The sequence below is a fragment of the Anomaloglossus baeobatrachus genome, chromosome 1, assembly GCF_048569485.1.
Source record: "Anomaloglossus baeobatrachus isolate aAnoBae1 chromosome 1, aAnoBae1.hap1, whole genome shotgun sequence".
In the NCBI taxonomy this organism is placed as follows: domain Eukaryota; kingdom Metazoa; phylum Chordata; class Amphibia; order Anura; family Aromobatidae; genus Anomaloglossus; species Anomaloglossus baeobatrachus.
Window position 1 is genome coordinate 194,727,707 of NC_134353.1, and position 27,414 is coordinate 194,755,120.

General features: G+C 43.0%; 1 protein-coding gene across 1 annotated transcript in view; it reads right to left on the minus strand.

Moving 5' to 3' along the window:
- The window catches only part of GLRB (glycine receptor beta), a 186,209-nt gene that overhangs the window by 55,293 nt on the left and 103,502 nt on the right, over nucleotides 1–27,414 (minus strand). Inside the window, exon 4 of the mRNA XM_075347605.1 lies at nucleotides 22,093–22,160. Coding sequence (XP_075203720.1) covers nucleotides 22,093–22,160 — 68 coding nt within the window. The remainder of the gene's footprint in view (nucleotides 1–22,092; nucleotides 22,161–27,414) is intronic.

Sequence of the window (27,414 nt, forward strand, 5' to 3'; positions counted from 1 at the left end):
CGGTCCTCATGTGAGCCAGTTTCTTATTAGCATTTGATGGTTTTTACCACTGCACTTGGGGACACTTTCAAAGTTATTCCAATTTTTCGGACTGATTGACCTTCATTTCTTAAAGTAATGATGGCCACTCGTTTTTATTTACTTAGAATTTGTATTATGGCAAGAAAAAAGCAGCTATCAGTCTATTCAGTAGGACTATCAGCTGTGTATCCACCAGATTTCTGCACAGCACAACTGATTGTCCCAACCCCATGTATAAGGCAAGAAATCCCACTTATTAAACCTGACAGGGCACACCTGTGAAAACCATTTCTGGTGACTACCTCTTGAAGCTCATCAAGAGAATGCCAAGAGTGTGCAAATCAGTAATCAAAGCAAAAGGTGGCTACTTTGAAGAACTTAGAATATAAGACATATTTTCAGTTGTTTCACACTTTTTTGTTAAGTATTTCATTGCACATGTGTTAATTCATAGTTTTGATGCCTTCAATGTGAATCTACAGTTTTCAGAGTCATGAAAATAAAGTAACTCTTTGAATGAGAAGGTGTGTCCAAACTTTTGGTCTGTACTGTACATGAGATCTTCTCAGTGAATTTTGACTTTTTTTTTGCCTTGTACAAATGATACATTTCTATTGTATCATTTATTTCCCCTATTTCAATATAATAATGTGTTGCATGACAGTGGTGTGGTCTTGGTTAGATTACCCGGCAGTAGACGTACTAGTCCTCTAGTGAATCTCCTACTGATAAAACCAAACTTTAACAAAACTAAACCAAGCAGCCCAGTAAGTGACATCACTGTTATTATTCTTTGTGACCTTTTTTCTATGACATATTGCATCAAGTAGTCGTACCTTCTTTGTTTCTCAGCTACAGGTTATAGAATTATTTAATTTACCTGTACTCGCACGTATGGTACTTTCTCAGGTGGTTGGCTCCTAAGTAGTGATGTTTTAATTGCTCTTCTGAGACTAGCATCTCAATATGTCACACCTAATATGCTTAAATGCAGTTACCTGTATTGAATGCATTGGATTCCTGGTTACTTTAGTACATTCAAATATTTAAGAAGAGGTTGTCGCCTACTTTTACATTGATGGTCTATCTTCAGGATAGGTCATCAATGTCTGATCGGCTGGAGTCTGACACCCCTGCCGATCACCTGTACTCGGTCCCGGCAGTGGCAGCAGGCAGCTGGAAATGCTCAACACAAAGCGTTGCCAGATCTATGCCTGCTCCATGGACTTCAAGATGGTATTTGTAGCACCCTGTACTATTCCTAAAACTGCTGGAGAGCGGAATAAAAGGCAAAACATATGATGTCATCCAAAGCTCTTGCTTGGAGAACAATTACAGAGCCGAGGAGTGAGACAGGGCTGCAGCCTCATTAGGACGCTTTTCAACTTCAACAAGCTGGCAATGGCTCTGGAGTCCTCCTCAGCAACAGGACTCACCCTCCATGACATCGAGGTGAAATTTCTGCTATATGTTGATGACCTCATACTGTTATCAACAGAGAAAGGCCTCCAGGATAATCTAAGAATTCCATAGACTTTTAGCATTACATGGGCACTGCCAATCAACTGGAAGAAAACTAATATCATGGTGTTCCAGAAAACAATGCAAAAACTACAGGCCATCCTCCCTATATTATAGATAACTGTCTTCTTACAGAAACCAACAAGTACACCTACCTGGGCCTAGAATTCAGCCAATCAGAGAGCTTTAAGCAAGTCATAGCGTTGCTGAAAGACAGGGCTTGCAAAGCTTTCTATGCCATCAGAAGACATCTGAACCATCTCAAGGGACCTATAATCGTTTGGCTAAAAATCTTTGATAACATCATTGCCCCAATCCTTCTGTACAACAGTGAAGTATGGGGTCCAATCTCATACGTGAACTGGTCAATGTGGGATGTTGGGCCAACAGAAATATTCCACCCAGAGTTCTGCAAGCACCTCCTCCAAGTCCATTCGAGCACATCAAACAGCGCCTGCCGAGCAGATCTGGGCAGATTCCCACTACATTTTGAAATCCAGAAGTAGACGCTATCATTCAAGGCTCATCTACAAAGTAGTAGTTCCAGCTCCTACCATCAAAAAGCCTTGCTACACTTGGAAACCACAGGAGAACAAAGCCCCATAATACAAGGCAACCAAATCCAACCTAACCAAGCCACCAACCTATATAACCTGACAAAAGGCAAAATGCAGAAGACAGTACACAAAGGCAAAGAGGAATATCTCATCGTCTGGAGGAACGACATAAATCATAAAAACTAAAGATATACCAGAACCTACAGAGGGAGTACAAACTGACTCCATATCTAGAGAAACTAGAAAACCCCAAAGAGTGACAGACCAAAGTGAGCGCCAACAACCTACTCATCGAATTCGGGCAACACCGACAGAATTACAAGCCCCGAGAGAGCAGGTTATGTGAGCTGTGCCCACAGGAGGATGATGGAGGATGAAGGATGAGGCCCACTACTTGCTTTGGGAAGCTGTCCCACACTTCCCCTCCATGGAAGAGAAAAAGTAACTGCCTATACTAATGGGGGGAAGAGGAAAGTGCAGCAGCCATAGCAGCGCAATAGGTCAGTGCCTACCACAAACTAAGAGGAGCCTGATATGTCATGGAGTTCTATACCCCCGTATATCCGCATCCACCCATTTTATCACTTGCTTAGCCCATTTGAATTTTTGAGAGTGAGACAAAGAGGGAGAGCGACAAAGAGAGCGAAAGAGGGAGACAAAAAGAGAAAGAAAGAATGACAAAGACACATAGATGGTGACAAAGAGATTGAGACAAAGAGTGACCGAGAGACAAAGAGTGACCGAGCGACAAGGAGAGAGACAAAAGACAAAGAGCAAGAGTGACAAAGAGGGAGGGAGAAAAACAGAGTGAGAAACACAAAAAGAGAGAAAGAACAAAAGATGTGGAGCATGCATCAACCAAAAATAAGATCAAATAACAGCTACCGATCAGATAGTCATCTATTATATAGTTACATGGTTACATAGGTTGAAAAAAAGACCTAGGTCCATCTAGTTCAACCTTCCTCCACCAATTCTACATTTTGTCCCCAAGTCATTTATAACCAACAATATTGTGTATAATGAGGAAATCATGCAACTGCCTCACAATTTTTAATTTCTAGATTCAGGTTAAAACACCACTCTGGCTTTTTTTTTTTCTTTTATTTCATCCCAGTAGTAGTATCACTAATGATGATGCTCTAAAAGAAACTCTCCCATTGGCCCATCAGAACCATTCTGCAGCCTGTAAAATGCAATATAAAGGAAGACTCCTTTGCTACTTTACTTGAAAAAATTGCTGTAACTTCTAAAAGACTGTCCACCAGGTGAAATTTGGACTGAACATACTTTGGTTCATGAAAGGTGAGAGTGTAATGAGCCTCAGGGACAGCAGACAGAAACATCCTCACACTGAATGGCCTTGCTGGCTTGTCGCCATGCTGGTTGTCTCCACTATGAGATATACTTTCTGCCGTTTTTCGCAGCGGTAGTTTGTGTGTGGTTCTTGCACTTCACTCCTGCCGAATACCTTCTTCATTTGTTAACAATGTACAGATACAATTTGGAGCAGCGTGTTTTCATCGTTAAAACTTATTGCAAAACTGAGTCCTTAAAAAGGTGCCATAGTGCGTTTCAAAAGTAGTTTGGAGGTCGAAAGGTGTGAAAACTGTCGTTGGTGAATTAGCTGGAACGTACAGGAACATTACTGGATAGGCATGATGAGGGACGTCTGAAATTTTTGAGGAAACAATTCAAGATGTGAAATAGGGACTTCTGGCGCATTACAGGTAGTCCGAGAGAACATACAGTGAGAAATTCAGGCTATGAACCCAAATGTCCTACGAAATACATTCAACAATATGGAACACTTGCTTCAAAACATCAGTTTCTGTTAAACCAAAGTATGTACAATCCAAATTTCAGAACGATAGACTGGCTCTTTCAGAAGTTCCAGCAATTTTTCTAAGTAGCAAAGTGAATCACCCTGTAGAAGGCATACGGTGAAAAATCTTTAAAGAAAACCCAAATACAAAAATAACTTTTAGCCAAAAATACATGCATTTAAAGGGGTTGTCCACTACTAGGACAATAAGACAAAAAGAGATGCACAGCTACTTCATATTATAGTTGTCCACTACTAGGACAACCACTTCTGATTCCACGTTTACCCCAGGTAAAATAAGAAGCCTATACTCACCTCTGCAGTTTCCATGCTGCCGGGGCTCACGCGAGGTTGTGACATTAAACGAGCCATGCGTCCAATCAGGGTTGGTTTCCTTCTCCTCGCCTTCAGACACAGGCGCATTCAACAGGAAGTGAGCGGCAGCCGCAGTAATCACTTCCTGTTGATTAACGTATTTGTTCGAAGGCGGGGAGATAGAAGCCAGTGCTAATTGGACTCGTTTATCGTCACAACCTCACGTCAAGCCCTGGCACCATTGGAACCGCGCTGGCCGAGGAGGAGAGCATAGGCTTTTTTATTTTACTTGGGGGGGAAATGTGGAATCAGAAGGGACAACCCCTTTAAGTAAAAATGAAAATAAATGGTCTCCAAGCCTGGACAGCCTCTTTCAATTATATGTAATATAAAAAAAGCAAAGCAGTTGGTAATTGCGAAAGCACAGAAAAAAAATTGAAATCCGATATGAGCTCTAACTGTTCTCATTATTCCTATGAAACAAGAGACGATCCTTCACCGGGATTGGTGGTCGGATTCAACGAGTTCATTCACGTAGTCTCCTAGAAGATGGTTAGAAACATCATCTTATGAGGTTTATTGAAGCATCATATAATTCTGCTCTACATAAATTAAATCATGTCTTACTAACAACTGCCAGGGGCCAATTCTATCCCTTTTGCCTGATATCGTCTCCAAATATCTCCTGCCAATGTGCCTAAAGGAGCAGGCTGTCAGATGGATTTAACGAAAATATTTGCACAGTAAAGATTTCATGCTGCAAAGAGGAATATAGAATGAGGCTTCATGTAAGGATTCTCCCCTGATGATACTATCTACAAACAGCATTTCCAATAATCCGTGAAACAGCCATTGTCCTGTTGTTAGAGAATGTAGCGCGAGCTGCAATGTTGGTAACACATCCTTCGATGACTCAGCTTGTAACAAGGTGATAATTTACTTTTACGCCGTGATGGAAGTACAAGTGTCCTTTACTAAATAGAACACGTAATCCTGAATATCACACGACAAGATATCTGCTTTTTATGGGAATGGTATTTATCATGTTAATCTGCATGGATCAGAAGCTGGCTACCATCAGCCACAAAAATCAGCAGTAGTGTATAAATATAGAAAAGATTCACAAAAATTAAAAATAAATCAGCTATGGAGCCAAATAGCTGCCAGCGTTTAGCTGAATGCTGAACTTGGTATTCCTCTCTAAAAGGAGTAGATGGCTCCAGAGTGATGCTGGATTTTGGATTCGCAGCCAAGAAAAAGGAAATATTAAGTATAAAGAATGTGTGGTTAAGAGCACAACCCAATCGGAGACGAGCAGAAGCAAGATCAAAAGGTTTCCCTCTGAGTACTTGCTTTATGCCATCGCCACTGTTTTGATTGGCCAAAACGCGAACTTGTGCACGGAGTTAATATCGTGTTCCATATGTTTTATTAGAGGTCCTCAAATGTCCGACATCAATCAAACACAGTTTTCTCTTATAGTTGCTTGAAGGTAAACTAAATCAATCACACATTGTTGTAGTTACTCCGTGCAGGCAGATTAGCCATCGCCCAAGATTAAAAACATTTACTGCATCTCACTACCTACAGCTTCACTATTCATTGCTGGATTTTTGCTACACGGTGACTTCTCCTGTGATGCCTCCTCCTCCAATTAAGTTTCATTTTTTCTCAATCACTTACTGGAATTTTAAAACTTGCTTACAAGTTTAAAAGAGGTTCGTTCTCCCAGTATTATGAAAGTAAAGTTTAAAGGGGTTTCCGGGCTCTAGGCAAATTTCTGCAGTCATTCTACACGGCAACAGATTACCGGATCTTGACGTTGTGCAAGGTATACAGTCACAATTCTCCTGCATTCCTGATAGCTTCTTTAATATATCAGAAAACTGACCAGCATCTTCCACAAATCTGAACAGGCGCCAACCAAAAAAACAGAGACATTTACAGTTAGGTTCCCGATATAATGAGATCACTTTACCGTTGGTTATCGGGCTCACATGGATTAGCCAATACATAAGCTAAAAATGTCTTTTCGTCAATATTTCCAAAGCAGTAATATAATGCCTATGTCTTTTTACTCATTTTTCACATTAACTATGCATTTTTCTTCTTTCTCTATTATTATTATAGCAGTAATGCAATGCCAATGTATCCATATATTATTGAGTGCCACCGAATATGCATTTGTAGCTTCTTTAATATATCATTGAGAAAATTGGATGAGAATCTAGTTGGCACGTGACTGCGAGCATGGAGATCTCATACTTGTGTTCAAGTAACTGCCCAGCCGCACTGTGAATACAGGGGATTATGATAGTGTGCACTTTACACACTGTCACAATTCAGCTACCTGCAATCAACATAGATTGACTGAAAAAAATGTGTTGAGAGTCCTGAAAAACCTTTTACTGGGTTAACATGTAAAAAAAAAAAATAATACCTGAGGGTCTCATTCCCACCTGTGTCTTGTTGTTTTGTTTTTTAAAGACTGACACAGACAGATTATAGTCTGCATCCTTCTCTATGTGTCCTAACCGGGCCCGATTTGTGGACTAAACGCGTCTCATTTCACTCAATGAGACTGCATTTTAGGGTTCGCTAACACTGGTGTATAAATTAGATGTAGGCAATGCAAGATAAAAGGGAATTGCAATTGGACCAATGCTATTCAATGATGTAAGGCAGAGCTGTGATTTTATTCTCCAGCTGTATTTGGCTTTGGAATGGGGGGGGAATCGCAGCATGAACATTATCCAAGTAGCCGCCCATAATCTCGCGCCTGTACAATAACATCACCGGCGCTCGCGATTTGAAAACAGTGCTGTCCAGCGATAGTGCCACTGCGCATACACGAGATTATGGGCGGCTACTTGGATGACGCTGGTGATGACAATGTCATCAACGGCGTCATCCAAGTACCCGCCCATAATCTCGCGCCTGCACAATAAGATCACTGGCGCTCGCGATTTGAACAGTGCTCAGTCCCGCGATAGTGCCTCTGTGCATGCGCGAGACTTCAGGACCACTGAGTAACATGAGGGCGGCGGCCTCATCTATGTCAATCAACACTGGGGGACGATGAACAGCGGCAGGAGGGGGAATAACGGACACAATACAGCACGCCCCCGTGGCCAGCAAAGCTCATTAGCATACTAAAAGGTAAGGTTTATAAAGTGTTTATTTAGGTCTGAAAGGGGGGCCAGTAGCAAGAGGAACCTTTCTAGAATGCAGCCCAGGAGCTGCAGAAGGGGATTCTTTTAATTTCATAGCGAAAATTCTAGTGACAGGTTCCCTTTAACACTCTGTCATTTAGTTGTTTAATAAAAAGCTTTACAATGCCATACATTTGGTCTCATGTAACAAGAAGTGTCAATGATGCTTTTAAAAAGAAATCTGTAATCTGATCATTTCTTATAAGGGCAGGGTTGGATATGAAAGATGGAATTGGCTGAAATTGAAAATGTTGACAATTATTTACTTTGCTTCTTAAAATTAAGGCGACACAAGTCTTTAAATAAACTTAATGCATCTATGCACCAGAATTTAAAACCTCATATTGGGAGCAGATTTCAGCTACAATTTTCATCAATTTACGTAATGGGATTATTCACTACTCAGACAACCTCTTGTCAATCAATAGATTTCACCTATGTAAACTAAACAGCAAGCCTACCCTCCAGCAATGTCAGCCCTTGCTCTCCCGGAGTCTGCGTCACATTATGTCATGTGAGCCTTGCACCTAATTAGTGGCCACTTTACTCTCACTTCCTTCCTAGTAGTGGACAATCCCCTTAAAGAGAATCTGTCAGCAGGTTTTTTCTATATATCCTGAACATAGCAGGAGAAAGGGCGGCTTTGCACACTACGACATCGCAGGTGCGATGTCGGTGGGGTCAAATTGAAAGTGACGCACATCCGGTATCGCATGCGACATCGTAGTGTGTAAAGCATAGATGATACGATTTACGAGCGCAAAATCGTCGTAATCGTATCATCGCTGCAGCGTTGGCGTAATCCATAATTACGCTGACGCGACGGTCCGATGTGGTTCCTCGTTCCTGCGGCAGCACACATCGCTGTGTGTGAAGCCGCAGGAGCGAGGAACATCTCCTACCGGCGTCACTGCGGCTTCCGTAGGATATGCGGAAGGAAGGAGGTGGGCAGGATGTTTACATCCTGCTCATCTCCGCCCCTCCGCCGCTATTGGTCGCCTGCCGTGTGACGTCGCTATGACGCCGCACGACCCGCCCCCTTAGGAAGGAGGCGGGGCGACGGCCAGAGCGACGGTCGCAGGGCGGGTGAGTGCGTGTGAAGCTGGCGTAGCGATAATTTTCGCTACGCCAGCTATCACACGATATCGTACCTGCGATGGGGGCGGGGACTATCGCGTGCGACATCGCAGCATCGGCTTGCGATGTCGCAACGTGCAAAGCCCGCCAAAGGGTCTGAAAATCAGATTTCAGCAATGTGTAATTAGGCTGTGTGCTGTTTACTTACAGTGAAGGTTTTATCACTAAGACATTGTCATTGCCGGGTATTGACGCCTTGTGCCAAGTAGTCAGACCATGCCCCCTCCTCTGATAATATACAGTATACAGAGAAAGCTGTAGTGTGGGCACCTAGTACACTAAATAACATCACTGGATTCAGGAAAACTACATAATGCTGTACAAAGCAGCAGTCACAGATTCCCTTTAATTATGTCCACTTTTGAATGGTAGGGAGGAAATTAAAAAAAAAAAAATACATAAAAGGGAATTTGCAATATTTTGACATTACCCAATAGTAAATCTGCTCAGGTGTTTAACCCTTCTGCTGCCAAGTCAATTTCCAGTTTTGACATTTACAACTCTATCAAGGATTTTGCACATTTTTTTTTATTGGTGGGAATAAACACCTGACACATTGTGAAACCAAAAAGTTAAAAAAAAAATAAAATATATTCTGCAAGCAAGATTTAAAGGGATGGTTCACCCATATTTATTATTTGCTAGATCGATATTATATTGAGAAACAATGTTTCTCTTAAATACCTTATGTTGGCAACAGTGCCTGTGAGTGGCGCTATTGTGGACTGATCTTCCCCATCGCCTCACCCCCGGGCTCCATGACCTCAGGGATATGGTGATGTCACGTCAACTTCCTGATCACGTCACATCACCGCAGCCGGCCCCAGTCTCCATGAGTGATGGGCGGTGGGCAGTGTTTCACCGCTCAACACAGCTCAGCTTTTCAGCCCATCAGCTCCCTGCTCCCTTCTCCCTCACAGCAGAGCGCTGCAAGCAGGAGACACGCTGGGTTGTGACGAACGGTGAAACTCCGCCCACAGCCCAGTGACTCAGGAAGACTGGGGCCGGCCGTGGTGATGAGACGTGATCAGGAAGTTGACATGACATCAACTGATTCCCGAGGTCAAGGAGCCCGAAGGTCAAGCGATGGGGTAGAGTGGACTGCAATAGCACCGCTCACAGGCACTGTTGCCAACATAAGGTATTTGAGAGAAACATTGTTTCTCAACATAATATCTATCTAGCAAACAATAAATATGGGTGAAACACTTCTTTAACAAGGTTGTCCACTATCCTGACTCAGTTACTGGATGTGCCATAAATGCTTAAGGCTATGTTCACATTTCCGTTGTTTTGCATCAGTCACCTGCATTGCTTGACGCTTGTGACTGATGCGTTGTACAATGGGTAACAAGAAATGGAATTGATTGTCATCATGAGAAAGCAGATTCCTTTGGTGAAATTATTTCAGTATAAAAACGAGAGAGAGAAAACGATCAGCTTATCGCTTTGAAAAGCCGGCTGATCAGCTGATCGCTCTCAAAAGCCGGCCGCCGGGCGGTCAGCTGATCGTTCCTGCCGCAGGAACTGAATTTACAATCCATCATCATTTTTTACTGTGCGCATGCTCACAGTAAAAAACCGTTCCGCCGCAAACAAAAAACGTTACAGTGTGTGTTCCTACCGCCTGATGGTCAGTCAGTAAACGACTGTTCCATCATGCAGTGGATACAATGCAGGGCCATCAGTCACAATCCGTCGCTAATAGAAGTCTATAGGGAAAAAACAGATTCCTGCAAAATATTTTGCAGGATACCGTAATTCCTCAAGGCGACAGATTGTGACTGATGCAAAAAGACAGAAGTGTGAACATAGCCTTAGAGTAATGCCTCTAAAGAACGTCTGCTTCTTGCGTCTAGCTCTGCGGTCATAGTGATCATTTCCTCTTTATAATCCTATGCTACCTCCTTACTACATTTCCCATCAATTCTTGTGCTGTGCTACAAGCCAGAAGTGAACCCAGACCTGTTACTCTACCTAAATCCCTCCCACTCCTCCCCAGAACAATCTCCTGTACAGGACACTGCAGGGAATAAAAGTAATACACAAAGCACCATTACACCAGCCCTGAAAATAAAGACTCTGCCCTACTCTTCTTCAATGACATGAATGATAGGATGGCTCCATGGATGGGGAGAAAGTATTCATATGATAAAAGGGGTTACAGCAAGGTGTATATGCATTAACAGGGTAACCAGCAGTGTGTACATGTTTATACCCCATGCTGTATACATACAGATATAAGAGAGCTGGCTCTGCAGGGAGAGCAGGCAGCATTCTCAGATACAGAGTGAGCTCTGCTGAATGCAGCCCCGCCCACCCATGCGGCATGCAACTGAAGAAGAATGTAATGTGACATCACAGGAAGTTAGGAGATTTTGAGCCAGGGATCATGTGACCAAGAGAGCAGCTCAGGTTACAGCAGGATTCGGGAAAGGCATTTATGGCAGATAATTCACAAAAAACTGACATGTAATGCAGTTGCCACCCCATTTTTAATATGATCCCATGATCTAACCTCTAGCCCTTAGGGGTACTTTGCACGCTGCAACATCGCTAGCCGATTGTAGCGATGCCGAGCGCGATAGTCCCCGCCCCCGTCGCAGCTGCGATATCTTGTGATAGCTGCCGTAGTGAACATTATCGCTACGTCAGCTTCACACGCACTTACCTGCCCTGCGACGTCGCTCTGGCCGGCGACCTGCCTCCTTCCTAAGGGGGTGGGTCGTGCGGCGTCAAAGCAACGTCACACGGCAGGCGGCCAATAGAAGTGGAGGGGCGGAGATGAGCGGGACGTAAACATCCCGCCCACCTCCTTCTTCCTCATTGCAGGCGGGACGCAGGTAGGGAGAAGTTCCTCGCTCCTGCGGCTTCATACACAGCGATGTGTGCTGCCGCAGGAATGAGGAACAACATCGTACCTGTCGCTGCAGCGAAATTATGGAAATGACCGATACTACACAGATCACCGATTTTCGATGCTTTTGCGATCGTTTATCGGTGCTTCTAGGCTTTACACGTTGCGACATCGTTACCGGCGCCGGATGTGCGTCACTTTCGATTTTACCCCGACGAGATCGCAGTAGCGATGTCGCAACGTGCAAAGTACCCCTTAGTGTTCAGTGTCATTATATATGCACTCGGCAGTAGAAGGATTACATTTTTCTGCCATTTACATGGTAAACATTTGGAAAATATAAGTGTGTGGGAGAAAAAGATTTAAGCCTTTAATTTTCTCTTTTCTCTAAAGCTTTACAGGAGGGATGACGCTACTCATCACTATATATAGCACTTGTACTTTCAAGAAGTGACATTTGCCACTTACCCCCTCTCCCTTCTCTGCAGATATCCAGAACATAGCCTATGTGGGTAGAGGAGCCGCACTTCTGGCTTCTTACAATAACGCCTGAAGTATTCATTATACACATGGAAATACACGTCACACCCAGGGATTATACTGTGGATGTGAATAGGAGTCAGAAAAAGGTTTTCTCTCAATAAAAATAATAAAAAAAATTTGCACAATTTTAAACCCCCCCCCCCACCTCCCCCAAAAAAAAATACATGACTGGGTAGTAAAAATTGAAATTGCTGGGGATGGGGCAAATTGTAGCTGCGTGACAGATCGTGAAGCTGCCCTGCTAAAATTGTATGATGTCAGTGAGTGTGACTGTGTATAGGATTATAGGTATATAACATTTCTTACCGATACAGAAGACACACTTTTATTGTTGGTGGAGCAGAACCTTAAAAATACGACGGTCAGGTTTTACTAGCTGCCATGTGCTACATAATGAATATCTGCAGTGGATTCGGAATGGGAAATCTGTCCTTGGTGTCAACAATAAACTTCAAGCTGCTTGCAATATCATTTCTGGAGTCTTTATGCAGTGACATCTGCTTTAGACCGTCCGCAGCTCCTGACCGTACATTATGTCACAAGAAGGATCCAGCCAGGATAGTCAAAATGATGAAACTTTATTTTTCATTATGGCATGACCTACAAGTTAGCTTACCGTATATAACAGAAGTAGAATACAAATGCAAGTGATGGTGCAGATGCGATCCTCGCATTTCATTTTTTATTATAGAAATCTAGAACACCACCAGCATAGGTCACATGTAAGCCTGCCCAAACATTTTCCATTTTCACAACAGGTTATAGGAGAAAGTGGAGCACAGAATTTGTGTTGTAATTTCTCCAGAAAACAGCAACACCTGGTATGTGCTTTTTAAAAAATAAATAAAAAAAAAAGTAAATACTATTTTGGCACATGACATGTCAAAAATAAAGGAGCAGTAGATGATTTTTGGTTTGAATATTTGGCTGTAATAGATTGCGGACCTCATGTCACATTAGTGGAGCCCTATGGCTGCCAAAACAGCAGGGTGAACATGTTGACAACACCGGTATCTCACAAATTGGTCTATTTGATTGATAAAAAAATAAAATGTCACTAAAATGTTTAAAATTTCATTTTCACAAGGGATAATTGTAGGATGCAGCTTCTATTTGTCATGCAATTTCACGGAGAGTGGTCCCCCTTATTTCAGGTGACAGGCGATCACAGGGCTACATGTACACTTTTCCTGTCTGTCTCTCTCTGTCTGCCTCTTAAGCGGGCTTTACATGCTGCGATCTTGCTAGCGAGATCGCAACCGATCGTACCAGCCCCCGTCGGTTGTGTGACACGGGCAAATCGCTGCCCATGCCGCACAACCTCGCTTACCCCCGTCACACGGACTTACCTGCTCTGCGACGTCGCTCTGACCGGTGCACCGCCTCCTTTCTAAAGGGGCGGTTCGTGCGGCGTCACAGCAACGTCACACGGCAGCCGTCCAATAGAAGCGGAGGGGCAGAGATGAGCGGGACGTAACATCCCGCCCACCTCCTTCCTTCTGCATTGCCGGCGGACGCAGGTAAGGAGATCTTCCTCGATCCTGCAGTGTCACACACAGCGATGTGTGGTGCCGCAGGAACAAAGAACAACATCGCTAATTAGCAGAAAACGATTTTTTGTTTTAGGACGACCTCTCCGCGGCAAACGATTTTGACCGCTTTTGCGATCGTTTAAGGTTGCTCATAAGTGAAACACACTGCAATATCATTAATGACGCCGGATGTGCGTCACAAACACCGTGACCCCGATGATAATTCATTAACGATATCGTAGCGTGTAAAGCCCGCTTTAGGCCTAAGCCTTACGGCATGAAAATCGGAGCGAGTGGAATGGGATGTTTTATCGCATTCCACTCGAACCAATATTAGCCTATATCCCAGCACCCAGAGCAATTATTTCTCAGCCCTAATTGGACCGTGAAAACAATCGCAGCATGCTGCGATTGTAATACTAGTCTTGCTTCTCTCGCACACAGTCAAGTCTATGAGGCAAGAGAAAAATGGCACTGCACTCTCAGTACACCAGTGTACCGTGAGTGCAGGGCGAGAATGGCAATAGCCGGCAACGGAGGAAAGAGGGAAATAAATGCCTCCCTCCCCTCCGCAGTGACTGTCCGCCCCTCCGTAGATCCGGGCCGCCCCCGCAGCTGAGGTCCGATTGCATGATCAGACCTCAGTCGCAGTGACACTCGCATGACACTCAGCTCCCGCTGTGCTGCCAGCGTGAGCCAAGTGTCATGCGAGGATCGCAGTAGTGCCCCGTGTGGCCCCGGCCTAACTCTGTCTGTGCCTATGTCTGTCTCTTTCTCTTTCTGTTTCTCCACTGACATCTTATTACCTCACACATAAGGTTTTTATACTAAAAATTTATTTTGTTCCTATAGCAACCACTGACAGTTGCTATTAATAACCTATAGCTCGCAGCTCCATTGACTTTAATGGAGGCAGGTTTTTTGGAAAATAACTGTAGAGCGCGGGGTTAAATTTTCCCATCAAAACATAGTCTGTGAGGTTCACTGAGTCACATGGAGCGTCTATGCAAAATTTCGTGATTGTAAATGCGACGGTGTGAATTCCTTTAGCGGATATACACACACACCACACACACCACACACACCACACACACCACACACACCACACACACCACACACACACACTCTATCTCTCAGCTTTATATATTAGATAGTGGAAATAGGTGAAAAGTGGACCTCCATTTTTGGATATTTTTTTTCAATTTCTCCTGAACCCAGCAATCCCCTAAATGTGTTGAGAAACTGCATGGGCACATTGCAGGGCTTAGGCTGCTTTCACGCTCCATTTTATTAACATGCGTCATGAACGTTTTTTTGCTGTAAAAGCGGATCCTGCTTTTACAGCAAAAAAACGCATGCAAACGCATGTGTTATTTTGCAGGATCCTGTCACTAAGTTTATGGGCGGGCATTGGAGTCATGTGATTGGGAGTCAGTGGAACTGAACGTGATAGACTGGGAGCCGGCATCTGACAGCTGCGGAGGCTCGTAACCAAGGTAAACATCGGGTAACTTGCTTGGATACCGGGCTCCCTGCACACGTAACCAACGTAAACATCAGGTAACTAAGAGAAGTGCTTTGCTTGGTTACCCGATATTTACCTTGGTTACGAGTGTCCGCAGCTCTCAGGCAGGGGGGAGAGAGAGGAGAGGGAGAGGGAGGGGGAGAGAGGAAGTGAGAGAGAGGGAGGGGGTGAGAGGGAGAGGGAGAGAGGGAGAGAGGGAGAGGGGGAGAGGGAGAGAGGGAGGGGGAGAGAGGGAGGGGGAGAGAGACAGAGAGGTAGGGGGAGAGAGAGACTGATCACCCGAGGCTGGTTTCTGGGCATGCTCAGTAGAGCAAGCAGGATCCTGTCTATCAGCATGCCAGCGTTCACATGCGTTTGCGTGCAGTATAGTCAGGATCCAGCAATTTGCAGTATTTGGACGCAGCTCAAAAACGCTACAAGTAGCGTTTTTGAAAAATGTTAAAAAACTGCAAGTCGCTGGATCCTCACTATAACGCACGCAAACGCATGTTGACGCGAGTCCATTGCAAATGCACTGAAATGAAAACGCATTTGCACTGGATCCGTTTTTGCGTTAAAAAAACGTTCAGGACGCATGTTAAAAAAAAACGTAGTGTGAAAGCAACCTTAGAGGGGGGAAAAAAACAAACATTTTTTGAGTGCAGATTTTGCTGGAATAGTTTGCAGGAGCCATTTTCAGAACCCCATAGCTTCCAGAACAAAAGAAAGATTCAGAAAGGAGGGGAAAATTGGTTGTAGTAGAGCGGACTTTGCAAGATTCTACTTTTGGAAGTCATATATCTTTACCAGTGCTTGTGAGCTACCAGTACTGTGGAAATCCCCCCCCCCCCCCCTTATTTATCCATTGACAGATGATGGATCTTAGTGGAGACTCTATTTTTTGCTGCTTGAGTTGACATTTTTACTGGTACCAATTTGGGATGCAAAACATTTTTTGATCACTTTTAAATCTTATTTCACAGTTTTCCTGTCTGGTTTCCATTTAAATTCCAGAAATAGGTTAAATGCATGATTACCAAATTTAAGTAGCTTTTTCATGATTTGCCACTTTTGCATAGTCATTCTGAGAGCTACAGTACCTTGAAAAAGTATTCATATCCTGCAAACATTTTCATATTACACCCATAAACTTATAGAAGCCCTCCAATCAAACGTTTAGCCCTTTTAATATAATGCAGTCATCAGATTATATAGCACTGTGTACTTACAATTGCTCATTTTGCCCTTCTACCCTTACACGTTTCTCTTAGGTTTATGGCACCATGTGATTAAAAACAGATTAACTGAATCCATCTGTAGAAACAGGAAGCCTCTGTTCCTTGCATGAGTCATCTATCGCCAAATCATGACCCAGCTGCTCTTTGAAGTGTTCAATAATCCTAGTTCTATAAATGACTCATGCAGGGAAAACTGACTTCCTGTTTCTACATAGCGCTTAGAAGGACTCAGCTAGTCTGTTTTTAATCACATGATGTCATAGGCCTAATGGAAAAGAGAAGGATTAATTAGGTAGAACAGCAAAATGAGCAATTTTAAGTACACAGTTCTATGCAATATGATGACTGCAATATATTAATAGAGTAACAATTTTGATGTGAGTGCTTCTGTAAATCTAAGTTAATGGGAATTTATGTGATATACCAACCCTAAGGGGCACTTTGCACACTATGACATCGCAGGTGCGATGTCGGAGGGGTCATGTCGAAAGTGACGCACTTCCGGCGTCGCACTGGACATCGTAGTGTGTAAATCCTAGATGATACGATTAACGAGCGCAAAATCGTCGTAATCGTATCATCGGTGTAGTGTCTAGGAATTCCATAATTACGTGACTGCGACAGGTACAATGTTGTTCCTCGTTCCTGCGGCAGCACACATCGCTGTGTGTGAAGCCGCAGGAGCAAGGAACATCACCTTACCTGCGTCACCGCGGCTCACGCCGGCTATGCGGAGGGACGGAGGTGGGAGGGATGTTTACGTCCCGCTCATCTCCGCCCCTCCGCTTCTATTGGCCGCCTGTCGTGTGACGTCGCTATGATGCCGCACGACCCGCCCCTTAATAAGGAGGTGGGTCGCCGGCCAGATCGACATCGCAAGGCAGGTGAGTCCATGTGAACCTGCCGTAGCGATAATGTTCGCAACGGCTGCTATCACAAGATATCGCTGCTGTGACGGGGGCGGAGACTATCGTGCTCAGCATCGCAAGAATCGGCTTGCGATGTCGCTGTGTGCAAAGTGCCCCTAAGTAGCAAGCCTTTGTGATATGTAAAGGAAATAATACATGGCTTTAGAAGTATTTTAAAAATATAAATATGGAAATTATGATGTGCATTTGTATTCCGCCTCCCTCAGTCAATACTTTGTAGGACCACCTTTCGCTGCTGCTACTACTGAAAGTCTTTTGGGGTATGTTTCTACCTGCTGGGATCTAAATTGTTGCCATTATTCTTTACAAACTGGCTGTAGTTCACTGAGATTGGTTGCAGAGAGACTGAAGACCAATTTTCAACTCTTGCCACAGATTCTTGATGAGAAATAGGCCCGGACTGTGACTTGAACATTCACATAAATGAATATGCTTTGAACTAAAACATTTCATTTGAGCTATTGCAGTATGTTAAGGGTCATTGTCCTGCTGGAAGGTGAGCCTACACCCCAGTATTTTGCAGCTTATTAGGTTTGTTTGACAGTGGGGATGGTATTTTCAGTCCCAGGATGTGAAAACCTGGTAGAGACATACCCCAAAAAGACTTGCGATAGTAATTGCAGTGTAAGGTGGTACTAAAAAGTATTGACTCAGTGGGGCCGAATACAAATGCATGTCACAGTTTTCAGATTTAGCTTTTTAAAATGCTTATAAAACCATGCATCATTTCCTTTACACTTTATACATACTTGCTACGTATATTGACAGATCACATAAAATCCCCCAAAACTACATTCAAATTGTCTCTTCAGGGAGGAAGGAGACAAACTTTAGTGGCACCTATTGGAAGTAGCAATCTTAAAAGTCAAAAGAGGCTTTTTAACAAGCCTTTTCATATGACTTAGGATTTATACCAGATCAGAACCTCAATTTGCAGACACGGTGTTTCGGGATGATTGGCCCTCGTCAGTGCAAAGTATGAGATCTGATCTGGCTGAATGAGAAGCTTGATTACCCAGAAGAGCATTGCAGCTATAAGACTCCTCATCACTGACAGCCAGTTTAGTTTGTCAGTCCCCGCAAAAAGAAAAGTTTTCCCCTTAGACCCCAGTAGAGCTTCTCATTCAGCCAGATCAGATCTCATACTTTGCACTGACGAGGAACAATCATCCCCAAACACCGTGTCTGCAAATTGAGGTTCTGATCTGGCATAAATCCTAAGTCATATGAAAAGGCTTGTAAAAAGGCCACTTTTGACTTTTAGGATTGCTACTTCCAATAGGTGGCACTAGAGTTTGTCTCCTTCCTCCCTGAAGAGACAATCAGAATATTACACAGAGAAGCATTGCAGCTATAAGACTCCTTACCACTAACAGCCAGTTTGGTTTGTCAGTCTCCGCAAGGAGAAAAGTTTTCCCAAATATACATTTAAGTTATGCAAATACAAATTCCAACACGGGTAAGGAGGTAATATGACCTATCTCACTGCAGCCTCACCTGCACTCTACTGGTTCCAGTACACACTAGTATCCTTAGCTGCACAACACCCTAACGGTTCTTGCACAGACTGGAATATTCCTAGCCGCACAACTTGAAACCCACAACGATGAGCCATGTGCCTGAAAGGCTGTCTCTCAAACCTCCTGATGTAGCAAAGGGTAGATTATGATCACTACAAAACAAGGGTAAATTCCTAACAAGAGAAAGCAAAGCGAAAACAACACTGGTCTCTGTCCAAATCCTTTAACTGCAGGGCAAGAACTCCTGAGCAGTCATCCATATAGAAAAACAGCCGGCAGAAAATGCTGGTATATGGAGAGCAAAAATAGCCCCACCCAGGATGTAATAGGACAGAGAAATTGTGCAAGTGAAAACAGAAACCAAAAAGGATAGATGCAAAAATAAAATAACATCAGCATTTGGACAGGGATCGACCAGGCTGTGGCTCAGCATGAAAGGAAACTGAGCACGCTGCACAAGGTCACCTGTTCAAGACATGACAAGTTTGTGGATGTAATTTGAAAAAAATGTGGAAAAGGTCACCGCATGTGCATATTTTTTCAAGACACTGTATAGCTGTTTTTCTTCTGATAGAGCTATAGGAAGGCTTGTATTTTTTGGAATGAGAAACATTTGCATTGGTACCATTTTGTGGTAGCATGAACCCTCATGTGTTTCCAAACACCCAATTCTTCTGCTCTTTTATTCGATGTGTAGAATACGATTGTCATACTGATGTAATACGAGACTGTAATAGACACAGATTAATCTATTTGTCATTATCTCTGGGAATCAATTTATTGTTTTCAAGAGACTAATGTTCATATGCTCTTTGCATACACCACTATTGCCCAAGTGTTGCAGAAAGCCTCCAATCCTGACCCTCTGACGCCTATTATGTCACAGTCAATGGCAACCTCAGCATCTAATCCAAGTCAGATGATTTTTTTGGTTAGCCCAATGGTTACTAAAGCAATTGGAGACCTGACAATAGCCTAAGGTTGAAGCCAAAGATTGTATAGTGTATACAAAGGATCAAAATAGGTAACATGCTACTTAAAGGGAACTTGTCAAGTTGTTTTTTGTTGTTTTTTTTTTTATATCAAACCGCCCCCAATGTGTTTTAAATGATGCAATGTGCATAACTAACATGGTTTCATAAATTATATATATATATATATATATATATATACCAACATGACATGTTCCATTTAAGATGCGTGAACACCACAATTAAAGCAAAATCGCCTGCAATTCCATTTTTCTATTTTCAATTTGTACTTAAAATAGTGCAATTAAAAAACAACTCATTCTGCAGGAAAAGAAAAAGCTCTTCTGCCACTTTATTCGGCTAGGTTCCCATTTCCGTTGTTTTGCATCAGTCACATGCGTTGCTTGACGCTTGTAACTGATGTGTTGTACAACGGATGACAATAATTGGAATTAGAAAGCGGATTCCATTGTAAAACGAGAGAGAACGATCAGCTGATCGCTCTCAAAAGTCGGCAACCAGGAGATCAGCTGATCGCTCTCAAAAGCCGGTGGCCGGGAGATCAGCTGATCACTCACAGAAGCCGCCCGCTGGGTGATCAGCTGATCGCTCACAGAAGCCGGCTGCCGGGCGATCAGCTGATCGCTCAGCCGCCGAGAGAGAGCATGCCCAGCGAAATCATAAGGCGGATTATCAAAGTGGCGGATTGTGAGTGATGCAAAACAATGGAAATGTGAACCTAGCCTTAAAGGGACTCTGTCAGCACAGAATGACTATTCAACAACAGTACAGGCGCTCTGTGCATCATGGAGGGGCAAATCATTTAAATACACCTTTCCACCAGCTTTTTAACCCTCAATCTGCACCTGTTCTTTGATTGACAGTACTGGCTTCACAGTGCCAGACAAGGGCAGAAATAGTAGCAAAACAATCAGGTGGGAAAGTGCACATAAAGGATTAGCTGCGCCATGAAGCACTATGTGCCTGTACTTGGTTTGAACAGTCATTCTGTGCTGACAGTCACTTTAACCCCTTCACGACTGACCGATTTTGCGCTTTCCAGTTTTTTTTCCGATACCCTTCGTCCGAGAGCCGTAACGGTTTTATTTTTCCGTCAATATAGGCATATGACAGCTCGTTTTTTCGGAACAAGTTTTACTTTTAAATGAAATCATGAGGTTTACCATATAGTGTACTGGGAAACGGCAAAAAAATTCCAAATGCGGAAAAATAGCAAAAAAGTGCGATTGCACAATTGTTTTTGAGATATTTTATTCACCATGTTCACTATATGGTAAAACGGATGTGTTGCTGTGATGTCTCAGGTCTGTGCAAGTTCGTAGACACCAAACTTGTATAGGTTTACTTTAATCTAAGGAATAAAAAAAAACAAAACAGAAGTTTGTCCAAAAAAAGTGGCGTACGTTTTGTGCCATTTTCCGAGACACGTAGTGTTCTCATTTTTCAGGATCTGGGGCTCAATGACAGCTTATTTTCTGCATCTCAAGCTGACGTTTTGTAATGGTACCATTTTTGCGCAGATGCTACGGAATTTTTTTTTGCCCCTACACTATTTACCAATCAGATTAATTGATTTTATATTTTGATAGATTGGGCATTTCTGAATGCAGCGATACCAAATGTGTGTACATTTTTTTTTGTTTAACCCTTTAATTTTCAATGAGGCGTAAAGGGGATGATTTGAACTTTTAGGTGTTTTTTTTTTTAAATTTTTCAAAACTCTTTTTTCTTTAAATAGTCCCCCTAGGGGGCAATAAGGATCAGCAGCCTGATTGCTTGTTCCTTTTTCATGCTCAGAGCAGCACCGCTCAGATCGGGACAAAAGCAGCTCTCTTATTACACAGAGCAGTCTGCCGGGTGTAAGAGGAAGAGCCTCATGATAGGTACAGGCGTAATCACATGACCCTGTGCTACCATGACGACCATCGGATCCATGTGATCACATCATGTGACTTCCGGTGTCGGGCTGTAAGTAAAGTTCTAATGCGATCGCAATTATAAATGGTGCTGTCACATATTGACAGCACCATTTAAGGGGTTTAAAGGCACGGGCAGAACGTGATTCCACTCTTGCCTGGTAGGCAAACATGTCAGCTGTAAGAATCAGCTGACATGTGCGCTGATCGCTGTAGACTACTTGCAGCAGCGCGTGGGGATTAACACTATGACTGCTAGGACGCAATATTACCACCTGCGGTCATTAAGGGGTCAATGAAAAAAAACAACCTTGACAAAGACCAGTGATGGTTGAAACGTTGCACATACCTGGGAGTAGATGCACCTTTTTTTTCCCCTTCACATCAAATTTGGAGTGCTGCAGATTATCTCTTTTTATTAAACAGACTTTATGATCTAGCAGTAAATATGTGCAGTATAATTAATCACTTACCATAGTTGTTTCTTGGATAGATCCAAAGCTGTTAATAAATATGTTGACTACAACAGCGACTGGAATACCTACAAGTAGAAAAAAAAAAGTTTTAAAGATTGACACAAGCCAAACATGACAGAACTGCCTTATCCATTTACGATTTTAAATTTCTCTCTTAAAGGGGTTACTCGCTATTTGGACAACCTCTTTTCAATCACCAAATTTGCCCTTCATAAAAATGACAACACTTATACTCACCTTCGCTCCATCGGTGGCGGTACTCTCTCACAAGAGTGTCAACCTGTGCACATACCACAAGGGTTAATACACTTGTGTCATATTTGTTGTAATCTAATGCCAAGACCAAAAAGGTTCTAACGAGTATGTGCTCCAAACGTATGACGGCATACAATCTAAACAAGAACTAACAAACGGCTTCCAATTTGCCCGGCTAACCCAGACTAACCTGCATCCAATAATCTATTCCTAAAATCAAAATGCAAATTCCCCCATCATTCAATAACAGAATTTTGTAGATGTTTCTTCCCAAATTGGTTTTAAAAATCAAAGCCCCAAGAGAAACAAAGTTTATCTGCTTCTAAGAAATGCCAATTTGGACTGATGGCCAGCAGGAAGATATTGGATTTCGTGTATATAGGGGAGCTGTCAATCAATGTGTGGACGAGAGAAAGCCAAACTCACCAGCTTTATACAATGCAAGAAAGCTTTTCTTTATTTCCCCATGCTCACCATCTTACTTTATACTGCCCCGAGATGAAGTACAACGGTATGTGCACACAATGTCTTATGTTAGACGGGCAAACCTGCTGAGTTATTCCAAAAGGAAGATGCGTTAGAAAAAAACTACCAAAAAAAAAACAAAAACAAAAAACAGCATGTTTTTTTCCCAAAAGAGTCTTTCAGTAATTTTGTTTTTAAAATTGGACAATGGAGGAAACTGCTAGAGGTTTTTCAAGCACAACAAATTGCGAAATACTGTGAAGGATGTCTTGAGACTTCCCATTCACTTCTATTATTAAGTATAGAGCGCAGATTATTTCTTTTAAACGCTTGCAGGGGTGCACATAGAAAGTTCTAATTGGGCTCCCCAAAGGAAAAAAAAAAAAGTATACTCAGTTGGTCGGTTGGGTAACATAATGGCATATGTCACAACTTTTCAGCTCTTTCAAATTAATTTTCCTCCTATTGAAGACCCTAGATTCCCCTTTCATTGCACCGATAAGCAATGATACGAACAATCGTGCTCCACAAACACTGTATTCCTCCACACACCAAGTATAATGACCCTACTGTACTCTCCTTCAACAAGCCCGGCAAAGTATGGTCACCCCCACCACAGTACAATCCCCAACTATGACCCAGTCTTATTTTTGGGGAATTTATGTATATATACACACACAGCAATGGGCAGATGGGGCTTACGCAATGATCTGTTCAGATACAGACAATGTGAGCGAGACAGACGAGCAGTTTTACTGATGTTGTCCTCCATCCGCTAGCACTAGCAATGATGAGTCTCATCAACAGCGCAGGAGACAACAAAATACTGAGTCTAGTGTTAGTGCCACTGAAAAGGATTGGGTGCCCAGGAAATCGGCCAGAAATGATTTCTGTCTCAGCTGTCCATATGGACACTACTGGGTTTAGAGAGGTTAACTTTTTAAAAAAATATTCTTCTCAGAAGAAATACTAAACTTAATGGCTGAGCAGAGGAATTCATTACCAGCCACCCCAAATTCTTCAACTCCAAAAGTGGTAACGGGAGACCTGTTGCTGTGGCGGATATTTTACATTTTTTGGCCTGCTTCTTGACATGGGTGTGATTAAAAAGAAACAACAATATTATATCTTATTAGTCATTGGACGTCCTATATGACACACAGAGTGTCCAGAGAAGTAACGGCCCAGAAACGATTTAGAAGCATTCTGTGATGCTTACATTTCACAGAAAACTCAAATTGCCCCCGTCCCAATGACTCGAGCCATGGCGAACTTTACAAAGTCAGGCCCCTGAGAAATTTTCCCATATTTGTTTCCTCCAAAAAATATTTTTGAGGACTAGTCTCCGGTCCTTTTCAAGGGCAGGCTGCATTTCAAGCAGCATTTGTAGAACAAAAGTCCCAATTCAGACTGAAAACATATAAACTGTGTGAAAGCAACGCCGGCTACACACAAATTCAGGGTGTATGAAGGGAAAGACAACCAAATTATTCCTCCAGATGCTCCCCTCACTGAACATAGCTGGGAATATTGTCCGGGAATCTTCTAGATAAAGGGTACAACTTGTATATTGATAACTATTATACAAACCCCTGTTCAGGTACCTGTCTGACAAGAAAATAAGTAGCCTATGGCACCCTATGCCGGAATCAAAGAACATTGCCCAAGACACTTCTCACCCAAAAATTAAAGGCAGGCGAAATAAAGTTGCTCTGTAATGAGGACCTGCTTCTTGTCAAATTTCGTGATAAGAGGGATGTCCTTATATTCACATCAATTCATGTTGACAGAGGCAGTGAAATCTCTGTACGAGGGGCAGGTTCTAGTGTCCAGAAGCCTGTCTGTGTACAGGATTACTAGAAATTTATTGTTGGTGTGCACCTTGCGGTCCCGATGCTGAAGCCCTACAGTGCAGTTCGCAAGTCTAGTGTATGGTGCAAAAAATTTGATGCACGGAGGGTGGGGGGATAATTATCTAGTGAGGCAAACAGAATTGTCCCAGGTCAGCAGTTTCCCTCACAAGTGCCACGAACAACCAAAAAAGGCTGACCTCAAAAGATATGCAGGGTATGATACAAAGACGTTGGGAGGGAAACCAGTTACCAGTGTGACACCTCGTGATAAACCCGACCTCTGCCTTAGGTAAGGTTACCTTCACTACTACACATCCATAAAATACCTGGGTCCGTAGTATACCAGTCTTCCATGACAAATCTGGCCCTCAATAGAAATTGATTGGGCTATAGAGATGTTGTATGATTATTCCCTTTACAAAGAGACAGCAGCCTTAGATGTTCTTTTACCCTGTGAACACGCTCATCTTTGCAACATTGTTGTTGACGCCTCCATTTTGAAACTTGCTGCCTTTCATTTCAATGCGATTTTTTCCATCTCAAATGTGTTGCTGGGGACATTATAGCCACTTATATGAATTTATGATCTAAAAAGCCACGGGTTGCCCATCTCTTTAGGGCCCAATCGTGCAGTCAAAATATACTAATAGGGTTATATTTGAGCACAGGAGGAATAGCTATAAATTTTAGGGTCTATTCCCTCAGCTCTAACTACTAGTTATGAAAAATTTGTTCCAAACATGAAACTGTGAAAAATGTTATTTCAATTTTTTGCCATTACTCATTTTGAACTAAACCTTTTAATAAAATGTTAGCTCAAAAGGCTCATTACACCCATAAATTAATTCTTTAGGGGTGCAGTTTCCAAAATGGCGTCACTTGTAGGGGGGTTTCTGCTGTTTAGGTACCTTAAGGGGCCTGCATATGTGATATGGTGGTAGATAGCTGGATCAAATACAGAGCATCATAGATTAAAGAAACCTAAAACGTAACTTTTAATTGACAAATAATAAAAAGTGAAGGTGTGTTCACTATAATAAAAACGTGAGAATAAAAACGTAGGAGTTTGGTCACCAAAAACACTGATGCCAAAGCTGAAATAGGGCACAACAACAGACCCAATCAAAATTGACCACCATAAGTCTAGCTAGGTTGAAGATAGGGCACAATGGCAGACCCAATCAATATCACTACCATATGTCTAGATGTGGTGAGTTCCAAAGCCCCCTATAGTACACATACAGCAACCCCCTAGACAACCTTACAGGGGGAGGTACAGGGATACCTGGAAAGATATAAAGCGCCACCTGGAGCTGGACACCACAATATTAAATCCCCAAACAAAAGGGAACGGTCTTACCAGATCCAGAAGCGGTCTTATAGGGCAGAAATAGTAAAGGTTCAGGCTCAAAAGGAGGTCGTCAACCAGCACATTAAATCCCAGGATCAGCCAGAATGGAACCTCTTTAAAGGCGGATGAAACACACACTCCCAACGCGTTTCATGGTATGCAATCTTCAGGGGAGTCCAAAAATGTTCAAAGGAAACTGCCAATATAATTCACACATGGCAGTGTATTCACAGTTGCCCAAATACACTGTAAAAGCAAGGGGTTCAAAAGTAAGCTCCAAGCCCAGGTAGCAAATAGATATAATAGTGCCCCATAGGTAAGATACTCACCGCACGCGTCCACAGGCGGCACCATTTTATAGCCCGGGCGCATGCGCAGACACATCGTCCTCACCCATGATGCGCACTCCCAGTCTACACCTGAACCGGAAGTGTCGCGTCATCGGATGCCGCGTCACTCAGAAGCGACGACGGCCTCACCTGATGCGGTCACATCCTGGCGAGTGGAACGCACGCAAAGTAATCACACAGCCAACGGCAGCGTAACCATAGTGATACAGACACTACCTGGTATTAGCGCTACGTTACAAAAAGCATGTTTAATCACGTGGGCGCAGGACCCAAACGCAATAGGTATATGTTAGCGATATAATGGATCAGGCTAAGTAACAATAGAAAGAAGCTACGAACAGGGAAAACCAGTGAGTGTATCTGATACAATAGAAAAAGGGAGAGGGAGGAAAGGGGAGGGCAGAGAAAAGGGGGACAGACAAGTTATGGAAATACATTAGGGAGCAGTAGACACTGAGCAGGCAAATATGATAATGTGGTGTACATATATTATACTAATATAGGATATATGGGACTAGCCCATACATTAAGGGTTCTAAAACATTGGATTAATGTACATCAACATGGACGGCTGGAAGCTAAGCAGCAAGGATATAGATACACTTTACACAAAATTTCATGGGGAAATAGGGAGGGCAGGCCAGTCATAAGGTCAGGTAGAAAGGTGAGGGATAGGAACTAAGGTGCACACTAAGGGATAACCCTACATCAATTCTCACCCTACCTAGCATGTGGAGGTCGGCACCCTAGGTTACCCACGTCCATGGCGCCCCCACTCGGATGTCGACTGTCCTTCCTAGTATACCCTAGATTCTAAGGTGCATCTAAGAAAAGTGTAAAGGATAAAGATTCATTCAGACCAACCGGCACCATGGTGTTGAGGCTATAAATCCAGAAGCATTCTTTTTGGAGAATTTTCTTATCCCAATTTCCCCCTCGTAAGGGACGGGGGTGGGGGGGGCGAATAAGATCAATCCCCATAACTTTAAAGCTCTCCAAATCACCATTATGGAATGCATTGATGTGTCTGGCAACCGGTGTGTCA